Here is an 18231-nt window from a genome sequence, read left to right on the forward strand (position 1 = left end):
AAATTAAACAGCAAACAAAATGTTTCATAACACAAAGCAGTACAACATCTCAGAAAATACAGAATTTTTACAAAACAGAACAGGAAAACAAAATATAGTCACAGCTAAAAAAAAAAAAACTAAACAAAACAGTGTATTTTCTGTATTTTTGTTGTTCTGTTTTCTGTGTTATTTTACTTTTATGTGAAATGTGTTTAATAAGTTTTTGCCATGGTTTGTCTTATGTTATTGTGTTATGCATCTCAGGTGCATCACTTTGCAGCCTATTACTTCTTTCAGCCACATTTAGGGGGAAAAAAAATATAATGTCTTAATTTTTTCAATTTCTACTTTCAAACATTTCACAACCTATTTGTTGTATGTCTTCTTAAAATCGAATAAGCCTTCCATACATTCTGTCAATGTATTGAATTCAGGATATAAACACATTAAGCTATGTATCCCACCATGGAGGCAGCACAGTTAGCTAGTTTGCTTTTATGCAATCCTCAAACTTATGCTGTCAGTTCATGGGAATACCCTCTTCTCTTCAATGTGGCCATTCATGATGGCCAGACAAATTAGACAGCAAATTCCCACAATAATACTTGCCAATTCATCCCATGAAGACAAAAGGGAGAACAGCTGATGGGAACAATTCTTCCCGTGTTCACTCACGATGCCACGAGGGAGCAGTCATCACTTAAAGGAAAAGGCAATTGAGACGTCACTAGGTTGGCAGACTTGATTGACAAAAATTTGGGTTGCCAGGTCTGATCCGCTGAGACGAGAGGAGTGGTCGAGATCTAGTAAAGTGTGCTCTGGGATATTTCTGTAATTAAGCTGTGGGTCTGTGTGTGTATGCTCTTTGTTTTCATATGTGTGGTGTGTATGTGTGGGAATGGACCCTGGTCTGACTTGTGATTAATGGCCAGTGTGTGTATGTGTGAAAATGCTCCCGGTCCTGTTTCCATGCTAATGAGTAGCGGCAGATGGGAGAGAGGAGGCCGGACCAACAATGAACAAACACACCAGCAGCCGTACAATTTAAGACCAAACACAGCCTCTTGTATGGTGTGCTTCCTCGCAGACAAATACTCTTATATTATGTCTTTTCTTCTTATCTGCTGGAGCTTGTAAACACTAAATACTTTCAACTCCATCAAGAATATGATGATGACAACATCTTGGGATATGTTAACATCAAGCAGCACACTGTAGCATATGGCAAATACATTTTACCTTGAGTCAAGTCTAGAACACTTTAAGAGGTGAAGCCAGAAGAAGAACAAACAGATGGAGAAACACACACAGGAGAATTTCAGAGGTTTTTTTTTCTACTGGAACAAAAAAACAAGTTAATTTACCCATTAAAATGGATTACATTTTTCCAAGTGAAACCTTAAAACAATAGTTTGGCTTGGTCCCAGGTTCACACAAGGTTTCTCCATCAAAGTGTTTAGATTTATGGTTACCTAGCAAAGCATTCCAGCAAAATTTGCCTCGTCGTTTTGCAATTAAAAATGCATTTGTTATGTTGTAAAACAACAAAGATGTAGCTGTGAGGGGGGTGGATTTGGCATGTGCAAAGCCCTCACAGGGACTGAAATGAAATGTTTTGCTAACATTTTATCATGCATTCATATATGACTGATCAGGAATGTCCTTGTAGTATCCCTTGAATGTTTTAATGCAAGAAGTGTGCATTCATTATCGCAACAACTATGTCATGTTGTCATGATTCAAAAGTTGTTAATAATGTTCATATGTCCTTTATAAACACATCAGGGGTTCATGTAGTGAGATAAAACACCAAGCAGTAATAGAGGTGAAGTGGGTTCTGTTGATTTCAAGAAATTTTTTAATCACCTGCCACTATGATCAACGTTCATGGGAAATAAATACCTTGATGGAAAAGCTTTTTTTTAAGGGTGGTGCACTCAGAGTATGGTCATGTTACCTTCTCTCAGATAGAGACTCTGAAACTGATTGTAATAAATTATGGGTGGAAGGAAACAAGATTGATTCACCAGTCTGAAAGAAACTGGCAGAGGCTGTGGACACATCCGTGCACAAGATGTACTGAAGACCATGAACCTGGACATTTTTGTAGTGGCTGTGTTGACTTGTTCAAGGATGTGCTGTGTGGAGGCCTGGCATCCCCTTTTTCTATGCCTGCTGGTCTACAGGAACATTGCCACCCATGCTTTAAATGTAAGTAAGACATGTAAATTTCTGCACTGGACCAAAACTTTGGACCAAAACACTGACATTATTTATATTCATTCCTAAAGTCATTGTTACACAGCAGCATACCGGGGGTTGAGAAACCATACTTCAACACAGCTTTGAGTTTTGCTTTACACACACCATCACACACCAGTACTTAGATATAAACACAGTGGCTGTTTTGAATGTGCACCATGGCTAATTCATCAAATAAACACAGCAGGACTTTATTGGAGATATGAAGACTACAAGACATCTCCTTGCCTTGTAGTCTTCATATCTCATTTAGCCCAAGTAGTCTTTTTAACATGTTTTGTAGTCTTCTTGTCATGTAGTCTCCATGTCATAGTCTGGCTTTTGTCATATTTAGTTTTTGGGTGGTAAGTTTTTTTTGTTAATAAACCTTTATTCTGCATCTGTCTGCCTCCTGCCTCATCAACTTGCACTTGGGTCCTCTAGTCCACGCCTCAACCCTGACAGACAGAAGAGTCAACATCGACTGACCTTTATTGACTGGAAAGAGTTTAGAATACAGACAGGATGCTAAATTAGATATAGTTAGGGGGCACCTCATTGAGAAAATCTGCCCCATTGATTAACAATTTGCCAAAGTTCAGTTGTCAATGTCAAGTTTATTTATATAGTGCATTTATACAGTCATATCCTCCTAAGAGCTTTACACAAACCAATAAAATAAAAAACACAGGAACAACACACAAACGAACAACATAAAAACTCCAATAGGGTGCCTGTACTCAGCCAAAGGCCAAGGTAGACAAGTTCATCTTTAGCAAAGACATTGCGCTTCCTTAATATGAGTCAAATACACAACATGACTTATCCCCAAAACTTGTAAACACTGTGCCAGCACTGGAAGGTCAACCAAAAATTTTAAATACAGTCTGTAATGAAACTATCATAAGTTGACATAAATATTTTAGTCAACTTACATATCAGATCCAGGTAATCTTGCTGATTTTAAAATAGAAATTCAAAATAGCAACCATGTCAAATGCTGCACAAACTATCTGGCATCAAAATGCATCTTTGTATGGTTGAATTTCCTTTTAATGGAAACAAACAAGAGCTACAATATGCTCCCCTGCTACTTGAAGCAACTTCATGTTCAGTGTCTTCTGCAAATAAAGCAGCAAGAGACTGAAACATGAACCCACTTATTATTGTTCGTTTATGCTGTATGTAAAGACATGCATGCACTGGTGGAGGAAAATGTGAAGAGGAACCACTGACCCAGCAGTAGGCCCATTCTGTATAATAACCAGTTTGTTAAGGGGACAGTTGTTATGTCTAAATGAGCTTCTCTATATCACAGAAGATATGGATCAGTATAACTTATTCCTTGTGATGCTATCAAATTTAATATAAACATAAAATCACCACAAACTATTACAAAAACATTTCAAAGTAGCTACAAAACGTTCAGAGATGTCTCCAATGAATCCTGATTTTCAGTTGTGGTAAAAATTAAGTAATTCACATTATCTCACAGCTAAACACAAAGATGCATTTTTTAAAAAAAGAAGAAGAAGAAGAAGAAGAAAAAACGGGATGCAAAGGACCTGCAGCCAAACTCACACTAAAACATCTACATTTTAAGATACTCCTGAACAACTTTAGCATAGATGTGATCAAAACTAAGACTTGGCTGCTGAATTTGCACCTCACCTCTAAACACAACAGAGACAGAGTAATGTTTCCTTGTAGGAGACAGTTTCCTGTCTGACCACATGGTTCAGCTAAGCTTTAAAATCAAACCTAAATATTTATTCCTTTGGGGAGGGGTTGTACCGTAAATACCAAAGAAAATAAGCAGTTCAAGAAAGAGCTGATAGCAACTGATTATACTTTTTATTTTTGACATGCAAAATACATGTGCAACATGTTTTTGCAGATCTCTGTATGTTCATGTGTCTGCATGCTGACATCTGTCAAATGGCCCGTTTGTGCTGATCGATTTTCTTTTGTGTGCCATTTCCAGTCCTAAGTGGTGGTCCAGCCTTTTAGACAAATATAAACACTTCCCCCCCTGTAAGTTTAGATAACAGTGCCACTGATTAGCAACAAGACTGTTGGGAGTGTGTGTGTGTATGTGTGTGTGTGTGTCCTCTGTGTTAAGCAGGCTTGTGGCATTAACATCACAGGAAGCCATGCCTGTTTCCTGCCAAGAATATTTCTTTTATTTTTCATTCTTACTTTTCTTATCTTCACCTTTCTCCTCATTTAATGGCAGAAACTTAGTCTTTTACTCAAAAATCTATCTTTTCAGTGTCTTTTTGAGCCAAAAACCATTGACGTGGACCTCATTGACACAGAAAGTAAAAATAAAGGACATTTGGCATCTTGTGTTTTGTTTTTAATCATTTCATTATCAACCAACAAACAGCAGGAGGAAAACTCATTGGAAAATCTGAGCTTGAAAACAAATAATCTGAGATATGAGAGAGAACTGTTAACAAAGAGGCCCTCAACTCAATCAACACACACCAACCCTGAGTTAAAGAAAAATAAATTATGCTCACAAACACACAGCATGAGCTTTAATTTAAACCATTCTGCAACACAATTCCAACAAGCATGTTCAGCATCCATCATGCAATGCAAGCAGGCATGCTCGGTCCCAGATTCATGCAGCAACCACAACAACAGCAACAAGAAAATCAGACTCTGCAGCAGATGGCTCCTCACTTATTCAGACCTCAACATCATGAATCCAGAAGACAGCAATCACCTATTAGTTTTGGACAGTGAGGTATTAACTTGTATTGTGTGAGTACGAGAGAGAGAGAGAGAGAGAGAGAGAGAGAGAGAGAGAGAGAGAGAGAGAGAGAGAGAGAGAGAGATTCCTAAGGAATGCTCTTAGTGCTGTTGTAGTATCTCTGAACAGGAAATGGATTCCCAGTGCCAGGAAGTAACTTTGTGGAGAGAGGAAGTGTTTGCCAGCATCCGCCCTCTGTCTGCTGGATGTGGAAGGAAGGATGGGGGGTGGAGGGTGAGGGGGTAAAGCAACATAGGGTATAAGGGAGATCTGCATGATGAGCTATCAAAAAAATCAGGTCTGAACTTAAACGTTACTTCTTTTTGATCATCAGATATTTATTCACCTTCCTTTGATTTTAAACCAGTTTAGAGTGTGGTTTGTTACCAAGTTCAAAAGATTTTAAGCTATTATCTAAAGTGAATGTTATTGGCTATCTAACTGTCTATTGTCTCCTATGACAATGACACTGTACAGGGTGTATTGACAATATCTCCAGTGCAGACTTTTCATTAACTACAAACATTTGAAACTTCTTGAATCACAAAGTAGGAAAACCCAGGTCTTTTGAGCAATGACAATTCAACTAGAAATCAGACAACAATTGAGCAACATTCCTCTCTAAAAAGCTCCAGCAACACTAGGAATCCAATCCATTCCACTTTATTTATATAGCACATTTTAAAAACACAGGGTTACCAATGTGCTGTACATTTTAAAACATAATTTCAATACTTAAAAAGACAGACAGTCTACACACATCCAGGACATCTGAATAATTTACCAAGGCTAGAAGGCTAAATAAATCAATGCTCAAACACACTGAAAGCAATTAAAAGATTAAGATACTTGTGGAGAGCTTGTTCCACAGTTTGGGTGCCAGTACTGAAAAAGCTCGGTCATCTCTGGTTTTAAGTTTAGATTTTGGGACATCCATGTAAAACTGATCTGCAGACCTCAGTACCCTTGATGGAGTGTATAGTTCAAGTAGGTCTGATATGTAAGGTGGTATCAAACCATATAAAGATTCCAGAAGAAACAGTAAAATCTTAAAATGAATTCCAAAATTGATAGGCAGACAGTGCAGTGTTCCCAGCATGTAGCAGCATTTTAGATTAAATGTAAACAAACCAGGGAGGTTTGGTTGAGCCCAGCATACAGAGCATTACAGTAGTCCAGCCAAGATGTAAGAAAAGCATGAATCACACATTCAAGATGTTTAAAATGTAAAACTGGTTTAATCTTCAATAAAAGCCGTGAGTGATAAAAACTGGATTTCACTACACAATTATTCTGCCTGTCAAGTTTAACATCACTGTCCCTTTTCACACCATGGCTAGTAATTACAGGTTTTACAAGTGCTTGTAAGAGACCCAGATCAAAAGCAGAGGGATTATGAAGCCTGTTATGAAAAAGTAAAATTTCTCATTTTCAACAAATTTTATATTTACTATGGTGAATAAAATATTGTTTGTTTTTTTTTTTTGTTTTTTTTTTAATTAATGCATATGATTTTAATTTTCCATCATTTTATTTCTGTTTTAAACCCTAAAGTTTTAGGAATTGGGGTTGAGTGGACAGCTCAAAGTACATGTGTAAAAGCATCCTTAGGACACATTAAGATCTGAACACATGCTTTTAGTAGTTAACCTACTAAAAGGACATGTTCTGCTTTTTCTAGTGTGTTTGTGAATGTATACTCGGCCACCCTGTCTGCCTCCCAAAAGTGAAAAACAGCAACACATTTGGTAAAGTCGTGCACCAGGTCGTGAGCATAAATCATACTGACACAACTGCAAACTAGTGTCAGAAAACAAGGTCGTCTGTAAAATGGTCCAACTTTGTTGCAAAGAAACTTCTCTGGTCTGAGTGGAGGCTTGAAGACACACTATGCAACTTTCCAAAATTAAAACTCTGCGTTCTTGACTTGTTAAATGGCAAAGTGACATTTATTATGCACAATTCTTGAGTTGTTGCTGTGGCCCACTTTTTCTTCTGGGAGGCCGCATGACATAGCAGCCGAGTTTTACTTTCTGCACAGTGTTATGCACTAAGAAGCAAATATAAACACACTGGTCATTTTGAATATACACCATGGCTCATTCAGCAAAGAAATGCAAGAAGACATTATCATAGGAAGAGAGGAAAAGAAAGATAAAAAGGGACAGAGCAAGAGACAAGTAATGAAACAGTGCAGGTAGGTTGCAAGATGGATGCTGAATCGCTACAGGGCGCATCACTAAGAAAATCTCCTGTGGTGCTTCTTTAAAATTACTAAACATCTTTGGGATCATCTGTAATACAGAGTCTAGATCATTTTCTGTCAACTTCATTCATGTTCTTGACTTTGATGAGTCAATATCAAGGTAGTTTCCTTACTCTCTTGAGTTTTCTCTTGTTGCATGCATGAAGTTTTTAACATGTGTCATCCCAGAGCTCTTCACACTCTTAAAAACTCCCCAGAGGGATATCGTTTGAGGTGAAAGGTCAGAGGTCAGCACAGTGTGTGTGCACAAGTCTCTCTAGGTTAGTACTAATGGCATTTCAGTTCAGAAAAAAGCAACATACCACACACACACAGACAGACAGTCAAGGTTTACCACATTCCCTGTTTTCTCATCGTCACAGTATCTGCTAGACTCTCTCTGGACTGTCAGTCTGACTCTGTTGAGGAAAGAACACTTGAGCTCAATCCAAAGATTTTGCAAGCATGTATTTCACTGTAAAATGCTGACGAACATAGGGGTGAACCAGTCAGTCAACGGATAAGAATAAACAGTCATTTATATGTGAAGATGAAATGTACTAGAAAGGAAGCAGAATGACGAGATAGCTGTCATGTTGAGGCACACTGTTTTGAGCAAGAAAGTTTAATCTAGCGTGTGTGTGTGTGTGTGTGAGTGTGTGTGGAGATGGCACTCGATGGACAGATGGTCCTTTGTGACTCCTGACACCTGCCAGCTGCTGCTCTGCTCCTTCTTACCTCGTCTTTTCTTTCCTTCTGTCCTCTCACCTCACCTCTATGCTTTTTCTCTTTCTGTTCTTCTTACTGCTGCTCTCTTTATCTTCTTTTTTCCCCTCTGATAGTGGCCACTATTCACTGGAAAGGCATTTAGAAGGCAATACAAAAGGACTGTAGTTTGAGGAGGGCGGTGTGCTGTATTGACAGTTAAAAACTGATGGTTGACTCTTTGTTTCTTCAGTCTTTTGAGGAGTTCCAAGTAAGCAACTGTGTAGTTTTCAGAGCATCTGGATGTCTGTGACGGTTAGCTGAAATCAGGTGTCCCAGGACAAATCTTAGATGTTTACAATTTACTGGACTATTATTAAAAGGGTATAGTTTTAGTTTTTACAGAGCAGATTAATTGTCTGTCTTATCTGCAGTGTTAAAACAGTGTATTATCAACTTAAACATCACACAAATCTAAAAATAAAGAGGTATGTGCATTATATTTTGTCATTTGTATGTTTCTGACAGTTATCAGGTTTACACTACATGGACTAACTATGACTGTATGGCAAATTTTGCAGAGACAAATCAAGGTCAAACAAGCATTTTATAGCCACCAGGACTGGGTCCTGCCAAGTGAGAGAATGCAAGTCAAGATCCACCAGGACAGGCCCAATCAAGCAAGCAGGTGACCCTTAGTTAAACATAAAAAAAAAATTATTTTACGTTCCCTTCTTTTGTATATTCCTTTGGTTTTGTTTTCCTGTTTTTTTTTTTTTTTGTTTGTTTGTTTTTTTGTTTTTTTGTCTTTTGTTTAAATAAAATTTTCAATCAATCAACATTAAAAACGTTATGCTTAAGATATGCAGTTCTTTTTGTTTTAATTACTTGTATACAAACTGCCACTTTGTGAGCAACATGGCTCAAGAAACAGTAGACTTATTCCTGGTTGAATAAAGGTAACAAGAAGCTTTCATAGATATATGGTTTCTGGGCCTTTGCTGTACCAAAATGTAATTGAGCCTGCAATGATGACAAAGCATATCTTATCAAAGGTACTGCACATAAGGTTGTTTCTATCAATAACAATCACCATCCAGAGCAAGAATTTAATGACAAATGTTTTGGGCTGATAATTAATGAATAATATCTAATCAACAACAACAAAAACAAAGCAAAACATAATACAGTTTCATAATTTACCTCTAAGGATTAATAAAATATTTTACATTTAATTTATTTCACCAACTTATAAAGTACACTTAAAAAGAGTACAAGTGTACAGTTTATTGATGTCAGTATTAAACAGAGAGATGTCAATCACATCATGTTATGAAACTAGATGAATGCATTAGTGTTGATATGGTTTGTTCTCAGCTCTTCTAGTGAATGTGTTTTTTGTTTTGCTTTGTTTTTTGTTTTTTTACAAATAATTTATCGAAATAATGGTTTGCTTCCATAAGGCTGTTTTTAAAGTGGAATCAAATTTGGGATTACTGTATATTTTTAAAACCTACGAGTCTTCAAAATAAATAAAAAATATTATTGTTAGAATAATTCTAATCTTAAGTCAGATTTTGATCAGTGTGTACTTGCGCATATAAAAAGAATGACACATCCTATAATCAGCATAAATGGAAATATAAATCTTTTGTTGTCTGCTCTCTTTCTGTTTACTTTGCTAAAAGGAAAGACCAGCGCTGCATACAATTGTTCATGTCTGTGTTCTTTCCTCCTAATTGGTGATGTCACAGTAACCTGCACTTGTTTAAAGTAGGAAAAGAGGTTCTGCTGCCCAGTGTTGGTTTCCCCGCTGGGTGACACGTGGGTTTAGAAAAGTCAGTGAATTCCAGAGTTACTCTCTCACAGCCTGAGAAAACAATCCTGTCTCCCCATCTGACTGTCACTCTCACCTTCTCTCTCTTTTCTGTCTCTGTGTGGGACACTCAGTCGATGAGGACAGCTGGTGGGCTGAGGGTGGACGTATGTATACGTACGTGTGTAGGTATCTGGGTTTGTGTGTGTCTCGCTTTCTTTGTGTGATCCTAAGAGATCAGAGGTCAAGCTGTGGTTCAAAGAAAACCACACTGTTCCCCTCCCAACAGGAAGGAGGGCACTGTCCATATGCTGTCTTCACTCACACACAAATGTGGATTCACACGCTCACACACCACACACACACACATGCACACACTAGTACAATCACAAAGTCCAACAGGTACACACATGAGCTCATACAAGTATGCATGCTGATACACTCATGCAATGAAATACATATCTTCTACCTCTAAAATTGTGCACATACTGAAATACATCAGTATGTATATGGCTATGTTTTTAAGGAAATTCACTCCCACTGACCATTAAGTGGTCAAATGTTTTCTAAATTCAATTCAAATTTCTAAATAATGTAAATGAGGAATGTATGTGCATTTCACCCACTACTGATAATGAATTATTTAGCATTGTGTGACTGAGATCATCAGCAGGGGGCACTCGTTCTTCCACCAGAATGTCAGAAGAAAATGCACAATGAGATTATATGATTAAAAGAGCATCAGTCAAACGGGAAATTAAGAAAGCAAACCGTGAACTAATTCACATGATGGAGAGCACTTGTCTCTATGAGACCCAGAGAGAGTCCAGAAGCTATATAATGGTGTTCTGTTTTACCAGCAGAATGATCGCTCAGATAAAAGGAAAGTGGAACTTCAAGTAATGTGGTCTTGGTTTGCAAACACAGCAATGAAACCTATAATAGATATGAACAATAAGGATAATATTATTCTAAATGTGTTTTTAAATGTGTTTTTTAAATATTTCTACTTGAGACTGCCTCTGTTTGTCTCTATTTATTTATTTATTTATTTTGTTTTTACTGGGATGTGGAAAACACCTTGCCTTGTTCCAGAACCTAAAAAATCACAACCATCTGAACCAAATGACTACAGACCAGTTGCCCTAACATCTCACATCATGAAAGTCCTTGAGAGAGAGCTTGTTATTGGCTCACCTCAATAAGCAAGTGAACGCCTTTTAGGATCCATTACAGTTTGCTTATTGAACTGAGCTTGAGGTTGAAGACGCCAACATCTACCTGCTTCAGAGAGCTCACTTTCATCTGGACCAATCAGGCAGCACTTTGAGGATCATGTTCTTCTTTGTCAAGGGCTTTTAATACAATTTAGCTGCTCGGTTATGCAAAAGATTCCATGAACTCCAGGTGGATCCCTCCACAACCACCTGGATTTATGACTACCTAACAAACAGACCACAGTTTGTGAGACTGAAAGGTTTTGTGTCTGAGATGGTAGTCAGCAGCACTGGAGCGCCACAAGGGACTGTACTCTCACCATTTCTCTTCACATTGTACACCTCAGACTTCCAGTACAACGCGACGAGTCCTGTCATCTACAGAAATACTCTGATGACTCTGCAGCTGTGGGGTATTAGTGATGGACAAGAAGATGAGTACAGAGATCTGATCAGTCAGTTTGTGAGATGGTGCAGAAATAACCACTGCATCTTGAACACAAACAAAACAAAAGAGATGATTGTTGACTTCAGGAAGAACAGGAGTAAACAAGGCAAACACAGAAGAGGTGGAGGTGGAATACAAGTACCTTGGGGTTCAGCTAGACAACAGACTAGACTGGATATGCAACACAGAGCCCGTGTACAAGAAGGGACATGTAGACTCTACTTCTTAAGGAAGCTATGATCAATCAATGTCTGCACATTGATGTTACAGATCTTCTATAAGTGGAAAGTGCTATCAGCTTTGCAGCCATCTGTTGTGGTAGCAGCATCAGAGCCAGAGACTTAAAGAGACTGAACAAACAGATCAAGAAGGCTGGTTCTGTGCTGGGAATAATGCTGGAGCCACTGGAGTTGGTTGTCTAGAAAATAATGCTGCACAAGATGCTGAACATAATTCCTCTGTTTCCTCTACACAACACTGAGGAAACAACAGAGTGTGTTCTGTGAGAGGCTTCGTTAAGTCCATTGGAAGACAGAAAGAAACAGGAGATCATTCCTTCCAGCAGCCATCACCCTCCAGAACAAAGCACTAAAAGCTACTAATTCATTATTATTATTATTTTGATTTTAAAAGCAAACAAACAAACAAAAAACTACTACAAACATGTAATTTCTCTCTGGTAAAAATAGAATATTTCCATTACATCTAACCTGAACACTTTCACTTCAAATAAATTCACTTATGCTTGTTTGGTTCCTTCTCTAGTGAATTAAATGTTCATTTTCTCTTTGTATTTCTTTATTTTTCTCTCTAACAACATATTTTAGACATACACTTAGAGATGGCAGCAAACAGCTGTGTCCTTGTCCTCATAGTGTTAGACAGCATCTTTAATGGGTATTAAGAGGTACAGCGTTACACACAACAGGCTTTCAACGACAACTTACAACAGACTTTCCTAATACTAATGATACTTTCCAAAAAGCACCATAAATTCAAACTCCCATGATCTCAAAACTCACAATACTACATGCCCTGAGACTATAGACAGCTTTCATTTTATATCAATATGGAAAACACTGAGTGGAGCATTTTCCTCTAAAAACACAGTGTATAAATCATAAATGATTCAAACTGTAAAATATTAACTTACAAATACTTTCCATGCAGATGTGTATCCTTAATTTTTAATTTATGTACAAAGGAGTTATAGAGCCGTTATGAGATGCTATGGAGCTTTCTTTCAGTATTAGGAGTAAATATGTGAACAATTTATAGCTGGAAATAGCTGGAAAATGGCAAATGAGTCTTCAGGGTTAACAAAAACTTGTTTTCTTGGAGAGGAAAATTGACTTCATGACCTGGCATGAAGTCAATTTGTTTCCTGGGATTTAGTTGTAAATGCTTTATGACCATAAATTAGAGGATCCACCACAAGGTGCAGAACCATGGTAAGCCTCAAAATTAGGAAGCCTTGACTTGCATTCAACATACAAAAACAAGCAAGTAGAGTATGGAGAAAAGCATCAACAGAAGTCAGGCCCCATTAAAAGATTGAAGGGAAAAGTAGACAAAAAAAGACCATATGTGTGCAATGTCTGTGTATCACCTTTACAAATATGTTGACATCTCTGTCTGACTGTAACTGGTACACATGCCATTTTGGAAGAGACCACTGTACACATTCAACCAAACGCACCAAAACTCAAAAGAATTTTTATCATTCAGCAGGAGACACAGCAAAAGCAACCAAGACACTTTTCACGGTAAAGATGTGAAACACTGTCAACTATTTAAGATTATAATCTGAATTAAGACACCACCAAAAACCAGACAAATGGCACTGATGTCCTTGAATAACCAAGAACTAAAAGAGGGACAGAAAGAGGCTGCTGTGAAAACTTGGTGGACGTATATGGATGGATGGAAAGCATATTATGATGTTAAATCATTCATCACTGGCAAAAGATTTTCTCTAAAATAATAAATATGTTGGTTTTGTTCAGCTTGATCTAACATTTCTGAAGCTGGTTATAGGACGTGTAGCATATATACCATCCAGCTATTTTGTCATAAGCAACATTATTAGCAGCCAGTAATCGTGTGTGTATCTGTGCAGAAGTGTGTGCTGCAGACTGTATGTAAAAGTAGGTCAGTCGCAGAAACCACAGACCACTGCTTCAGGATTGGACATAAAAATGATACTTTTGCAAAAAGAAAAATGTATAAAGTATTGTATTAACTCTATTTGTATCGGAAAATGCTGTCATTTTGTTCTTTTGCTTGAAATCTTTTAGGCTGTTCATTAATTATACAGCGAATAGTTGTCATTGTGGTTTCTGATTCCTGATCTGAAACGTTTTATTCAAGTTTATGACAAAATAAACTCTTCTGAGGAAACACAGATACAGCCTGTAAGATCATTATGGCTGATGGTATCATTAACAGAGGAAAACAGGAGTTCTCACACCTCTCCATTTGGACCGATCATTTCTCAAGTCTTTCACAACTGGCAAACACACACATTCAAAGAATGTTAAAACAAATGTTGACTATTTATTCTGTCTGTTGTTGTTTATGTACTTTCTCTCTGTTCTAATTGTTGTTGCTGGGGTTGTAAAGCCGACATCTGCAATAGTCATATCTTTTATCTGCAACACTACAAATGAAATCATTAGAATACCATGTGATAAATCATTTCCCATGTATGCAGGTCTTACTGTTATTATCTATAAATAATGGGTTGTTTATCACCTGTCAGACAGAAAGAGCTTCAAACTATAAACATTAAAATAGCTTTCACCCTTCAAGTAATTGAGATTAATTTAAAAAGAGGAATCATCTTTAAAAGAGACATTTTCCAGCTGCAAAAGTTACACAAATATGAGCCTCTGCCCACAGTAAATTTCAAATCAATATGATTTTATTTACAATCCTCATTTTCCTACCATTTGTCACCTTTGAGCATTTCAGATGGAGCATGTTAGGACAATACAATGCTTATGATATGCATATGCTGCCCTCTAGTGATTACAGAGCAAAGTTAGTACATGGTGCAGTTAATACACAAGCTCTCCAGTAAACAAAACAAAACTAATAATAAAAACATTAATTTTATAATATAGCATTAGTCTCATACCACAATTGCCCAAGTCATATTTTAAAGTTTTATATTCAATGATGCAAACAGCACATTAGGAGAGTAATAGATATCACAATTTACCCTAAATAACTAAGGCAATTGTGTTTTGAGGCTAACGATGTCACATCTAAGAAACACACAATAACTATAATTTCATGACATGTCTCAAAGAAAGCAAAGAAGGGACTTTATATATAGTTTAACTTACATGTCGGACTAACAGACCTATGAATCAAATAATACAACAAAATATAGAGGGTTTGTGAATCAGCTATCATCAAATCCTTACAACATTTTTAAATGTATTGCAGAAAGATAAAGAGTTAGAGGGGAATACAGCTGAAGGTTATTGTTCATCAGTCACCAATTTTCTTGTGTTGGCAAAATATTAGTAAAAAACATTTCAATGTCAAAAATATTCCGTGTATTCACTTATGTCTGACCACAGAAGCTGTAACCTGAAAATGTTTTCATGCAGTTTAACATACAATGTTTTTTTTTTTTGCTCTCACACCCAGACTGCAATTATGGACTTAACAAGCTAAATAAATTGTGATTACATGCAGAGAACACCCTCTGTTGGGTATTACACTTACACTGAAGCACCAAATAAAAGTTGTGCTACAAAATGCTTAACATTGTGAAGAGATAAATCAAATCAATATTAAAAACCAAATCAATTAAACTGACTCAGAAATGTCTTTATTATACACATTACTTCTCACACATCTTTTCAGCTGGAGGTTTTGCTGCAGGCCAGCACCTCTCTGACAGCAACCTGCAGTTTTTTTACAGACTCCATCACCAGCCGGAAACTTTCCTGGAAGTTGCCGTTACCCTCCTTCACCCAGGCTGCCTGAAGCTCTCTGACCCATGACAGGATGCCCTCCAGCTGCTGCTGCACCTCCCGCTGCTCCTCCAGCTCAGCTAGTAGGGCTTGTCTGGCACAAACTTCAGCTTCGTAGGCTCTTTGGATATCTGCAATGGACGTTTCAAGCCTTAACACCTCCTGAATGGAATAGAATCAAATAACTTTTTTAAATATATGTATGCAGATAGTGGTATAGCTGTGAAGAACTACATCCAGAAAGCAGCTCATCTAGACAATCAGATGGTCCCTAACAAATGGTTAGGAAGCATTATTTTTGTTTTATTATCTAGATGTGTGTTATTGATATGTAAAACAATCAGAATGTCACACAAAAAGATGCTTAAAAATTAAAATGACATAACATTATCTAAAGGACAAAATAAAGACTAAAACAAAACACTAAAAGACCATAAACGTTTGCATGTCTATATAAAACGTAGTACACAGTAACAAAGACTAATAAGCACAAACAACGCAATTAGTTTAATGTCAACATACTGCTGAATAAATCAGCAGCTTCTCGGACGTTTCAAATCAAATAAATCTTTATTTATATAGCACTTTCACATACCAAAAGGTACCCAAAGTGCTGCACGGGTAAAATAGCAATACATAAAAACATCAAAACAACAATAAAACAATCAATAAGAGAGAAAAAATAGTAAAAAGCCTGGCCTAATGATCGTGCTCTTTGGCGTTAAAAGCCAAAAGATGAGTTTTTAAAAGAGATTTTAAATCATTCAAGGTTCTGACAGACCTCACAGAAAGAGGGAGACAGTTCCAGGACGTTTATATCATCCAGTGTGATGAAAACACCCAACAGCTGAGTCTCCACCCACCTGTAAGTCCTGAGGGTAGTTCTTGTGTGACTGGTCTTCGGGCAGCAGAACATTGGGGGGAACGGCGAAGCAGCGGTTCATCAGCAGCGCCTCCATCCGCTCTGAAAGCTGCTTGAAGCGCTCCTCTAGAAATTGCTGTAGCTTCCGGCTGCACTCTCTGGCCCGGGTTCGAAGGAGCTCCTCGGCCCCGTCAGACTCGCCCTTTCTCAATTGCCTGACACACACCTCCTCTACCACGGGTAAAATGTCGCACAGGCAGTCCTGGAAAGCGCTGTGAATCCGTAACATGCAGGTCTGTGGGGTGAAGCCGAAAAATTGAGTTTCGTACAATTTCAAAGACGATGGAGAAAACCGATCCATTTCTTCGTCCACTGATTCCATCGCTTCCTCGGTTTCCCGCGCCATGTTTAATCAATGTCGGTGCTTCTTCTTCTTCTTCCTCTTGAGATTTTTTTTAGGTAAAACTAAAACCTGCGCAGTGCTGCCACCAGCTGGTAATACATGTTACTTACCAATGTAATGTTTGTTGATCATAAACCGATAAAATATTTATATAAAAATATATATTGTCAAGATTCCTGACCAAAATGCAGCATGTGTCTTGATCTTTTTGCGAAGGTTAAAATTGACACAGAAATGAATGCAATTCATATTTAAAGGTGTCATTGTAAGAAAAGTGATGTTATAATAATGATAAAAAGGATTTTGGATTTGTTAAGTCGCATTTGCAGAAATGGCTGGAAATTTATTTTATTATTAGTTTAACTAAACAAAACAAAATTGTTTAACTAAAAAGGGTTTTCTCAAGTATCTTCATGTGAAAGGTAAATTTATAGATTCTTGGTTTTGTGATATTTTTTATGAAGAAGACAAAAGTAAAACTGACATTCAAAAACAAGGAAAAATATAAGAAAAATACAAACATTATTGACTTTATTGTTGATTATTGTCTGGCTTGAGTTGTAGCTGAAGCATAATTAACCTGTTGTGTTATTCATATAATCATTCTGGGAAAGACTGTAAAGATGCACTTGTCAGAGATCCAAAACATGCTGACTTTACAGTTTTCTGGCACCAGTTCACCTTAGATGGACAGAAAGTCAGTGGAAGTGTGTTGTGTGGCCCACATTGAGCATACATTTTTATTTGTTTTTGGGAAAATAGTTAGATCTGGTTCTAAGTACCAAAAAAGTGCACTGGTTTCTATGGATGACTTGCTATCTGCTAAGGTAACCAATAATGCAAATGTGTGCATTAGAGTTTGAGGTAGACACATGATATCATGAAGGAAATATCTTTTCCAAAGAGGTCCACAGTTATTTAACCAGGACAAGACTTACAGCAGTGTGTGTGAGATTGCCTGCTTCCCGTTGTCCAGGTTTGTCTCCTGCTGGGAATTTATGGCACGTTATGAAGAGGTGAATCAGAGGATGATGACCATGTATGGCTGAGCAACTGAAATCTATCATATATACCCACTTATTCCAATGCAGGGTCGCAGGGAGGGCTGGAGCCTATCCCAGCAAATACCAGGCAAGAGGCAAATTGTACTTATATAGCACTTTTCCAGTCAGCTTGACCACTCAGAGCACTTTACACTACATATCACATTCACCCATTCACACACACACCCCGACAGGCACATCAGGAGGCAATGTGGGTTAACTGTCTCGCCCAAGGACACTTCGAAATGTAGTCAGGGAAAGCCTGGAGTTCATTCAGTCTTCCTCGTGAGCTAGAGCCGCCCTCAAGTACACCCTGGACAGGTTGCCAGTCCATGAGTTTCTCAAACAAGTAAAAGGTAAAAATGATGTAAGACAACAGTAAAAATGCTACGATCAAAACTTTTTTTTTATACTGTATTGTTGGCATCAAAAATTAAATTAGCTTATATTTTCTAAATACAGTGAAGTTGGCTGGTTAAGACTAAAATAATTTCTTCGGACATGTATCTGTGCAATAAA

At 37.5% G+C, this 18231-nt stretch overlaps 1 protein-coding gene across 1 annotated transcript; it reads right to left on the reverse strand.

Moving 5' to 3' along the window:
* Nucleotides 1–14320: 14320 nt before the first annotated feature.
* Nucleotides 14321–16700, reverse strand: mis12 (MIS12 kinetochore complex component). The gene is made up of 2 exons (XM_041984696.1): nt 16268–16700; nt 14321–15566 (listed from the first exon to the last, which is right to left on the reverse strand). Exons 1-2 carry the CDS (start codon nt 16670–16672, stop codon nt 15291–15293), a joined length of 681 nt encoding a protein of 226 aa, XP_041840630.1. The 5' UTR covers nt 16673–16700; the 3' UTR covers nt 14321–15290.
* Between the last annotated feature and the right edge of the window lie 1531 nt (nt 16701–18231).

This window comes from Melanotaenia boesemani, chromosome 1 (assembly GCF_017639745.1).
Source record: "Melanotaenia boesemani isolate fMelBoe1 chromosome 1, fMelBoe1.pri, whole genome shotgun sequence".
Classification (NCBI taxonomy): domain Eukaryota; kingdom Metazoa; phylum Chordata; class Actinopteri; order Atheriniformes; family Melanotaeniidae; genus Melanotaenia; species Melanotaenia boesemani.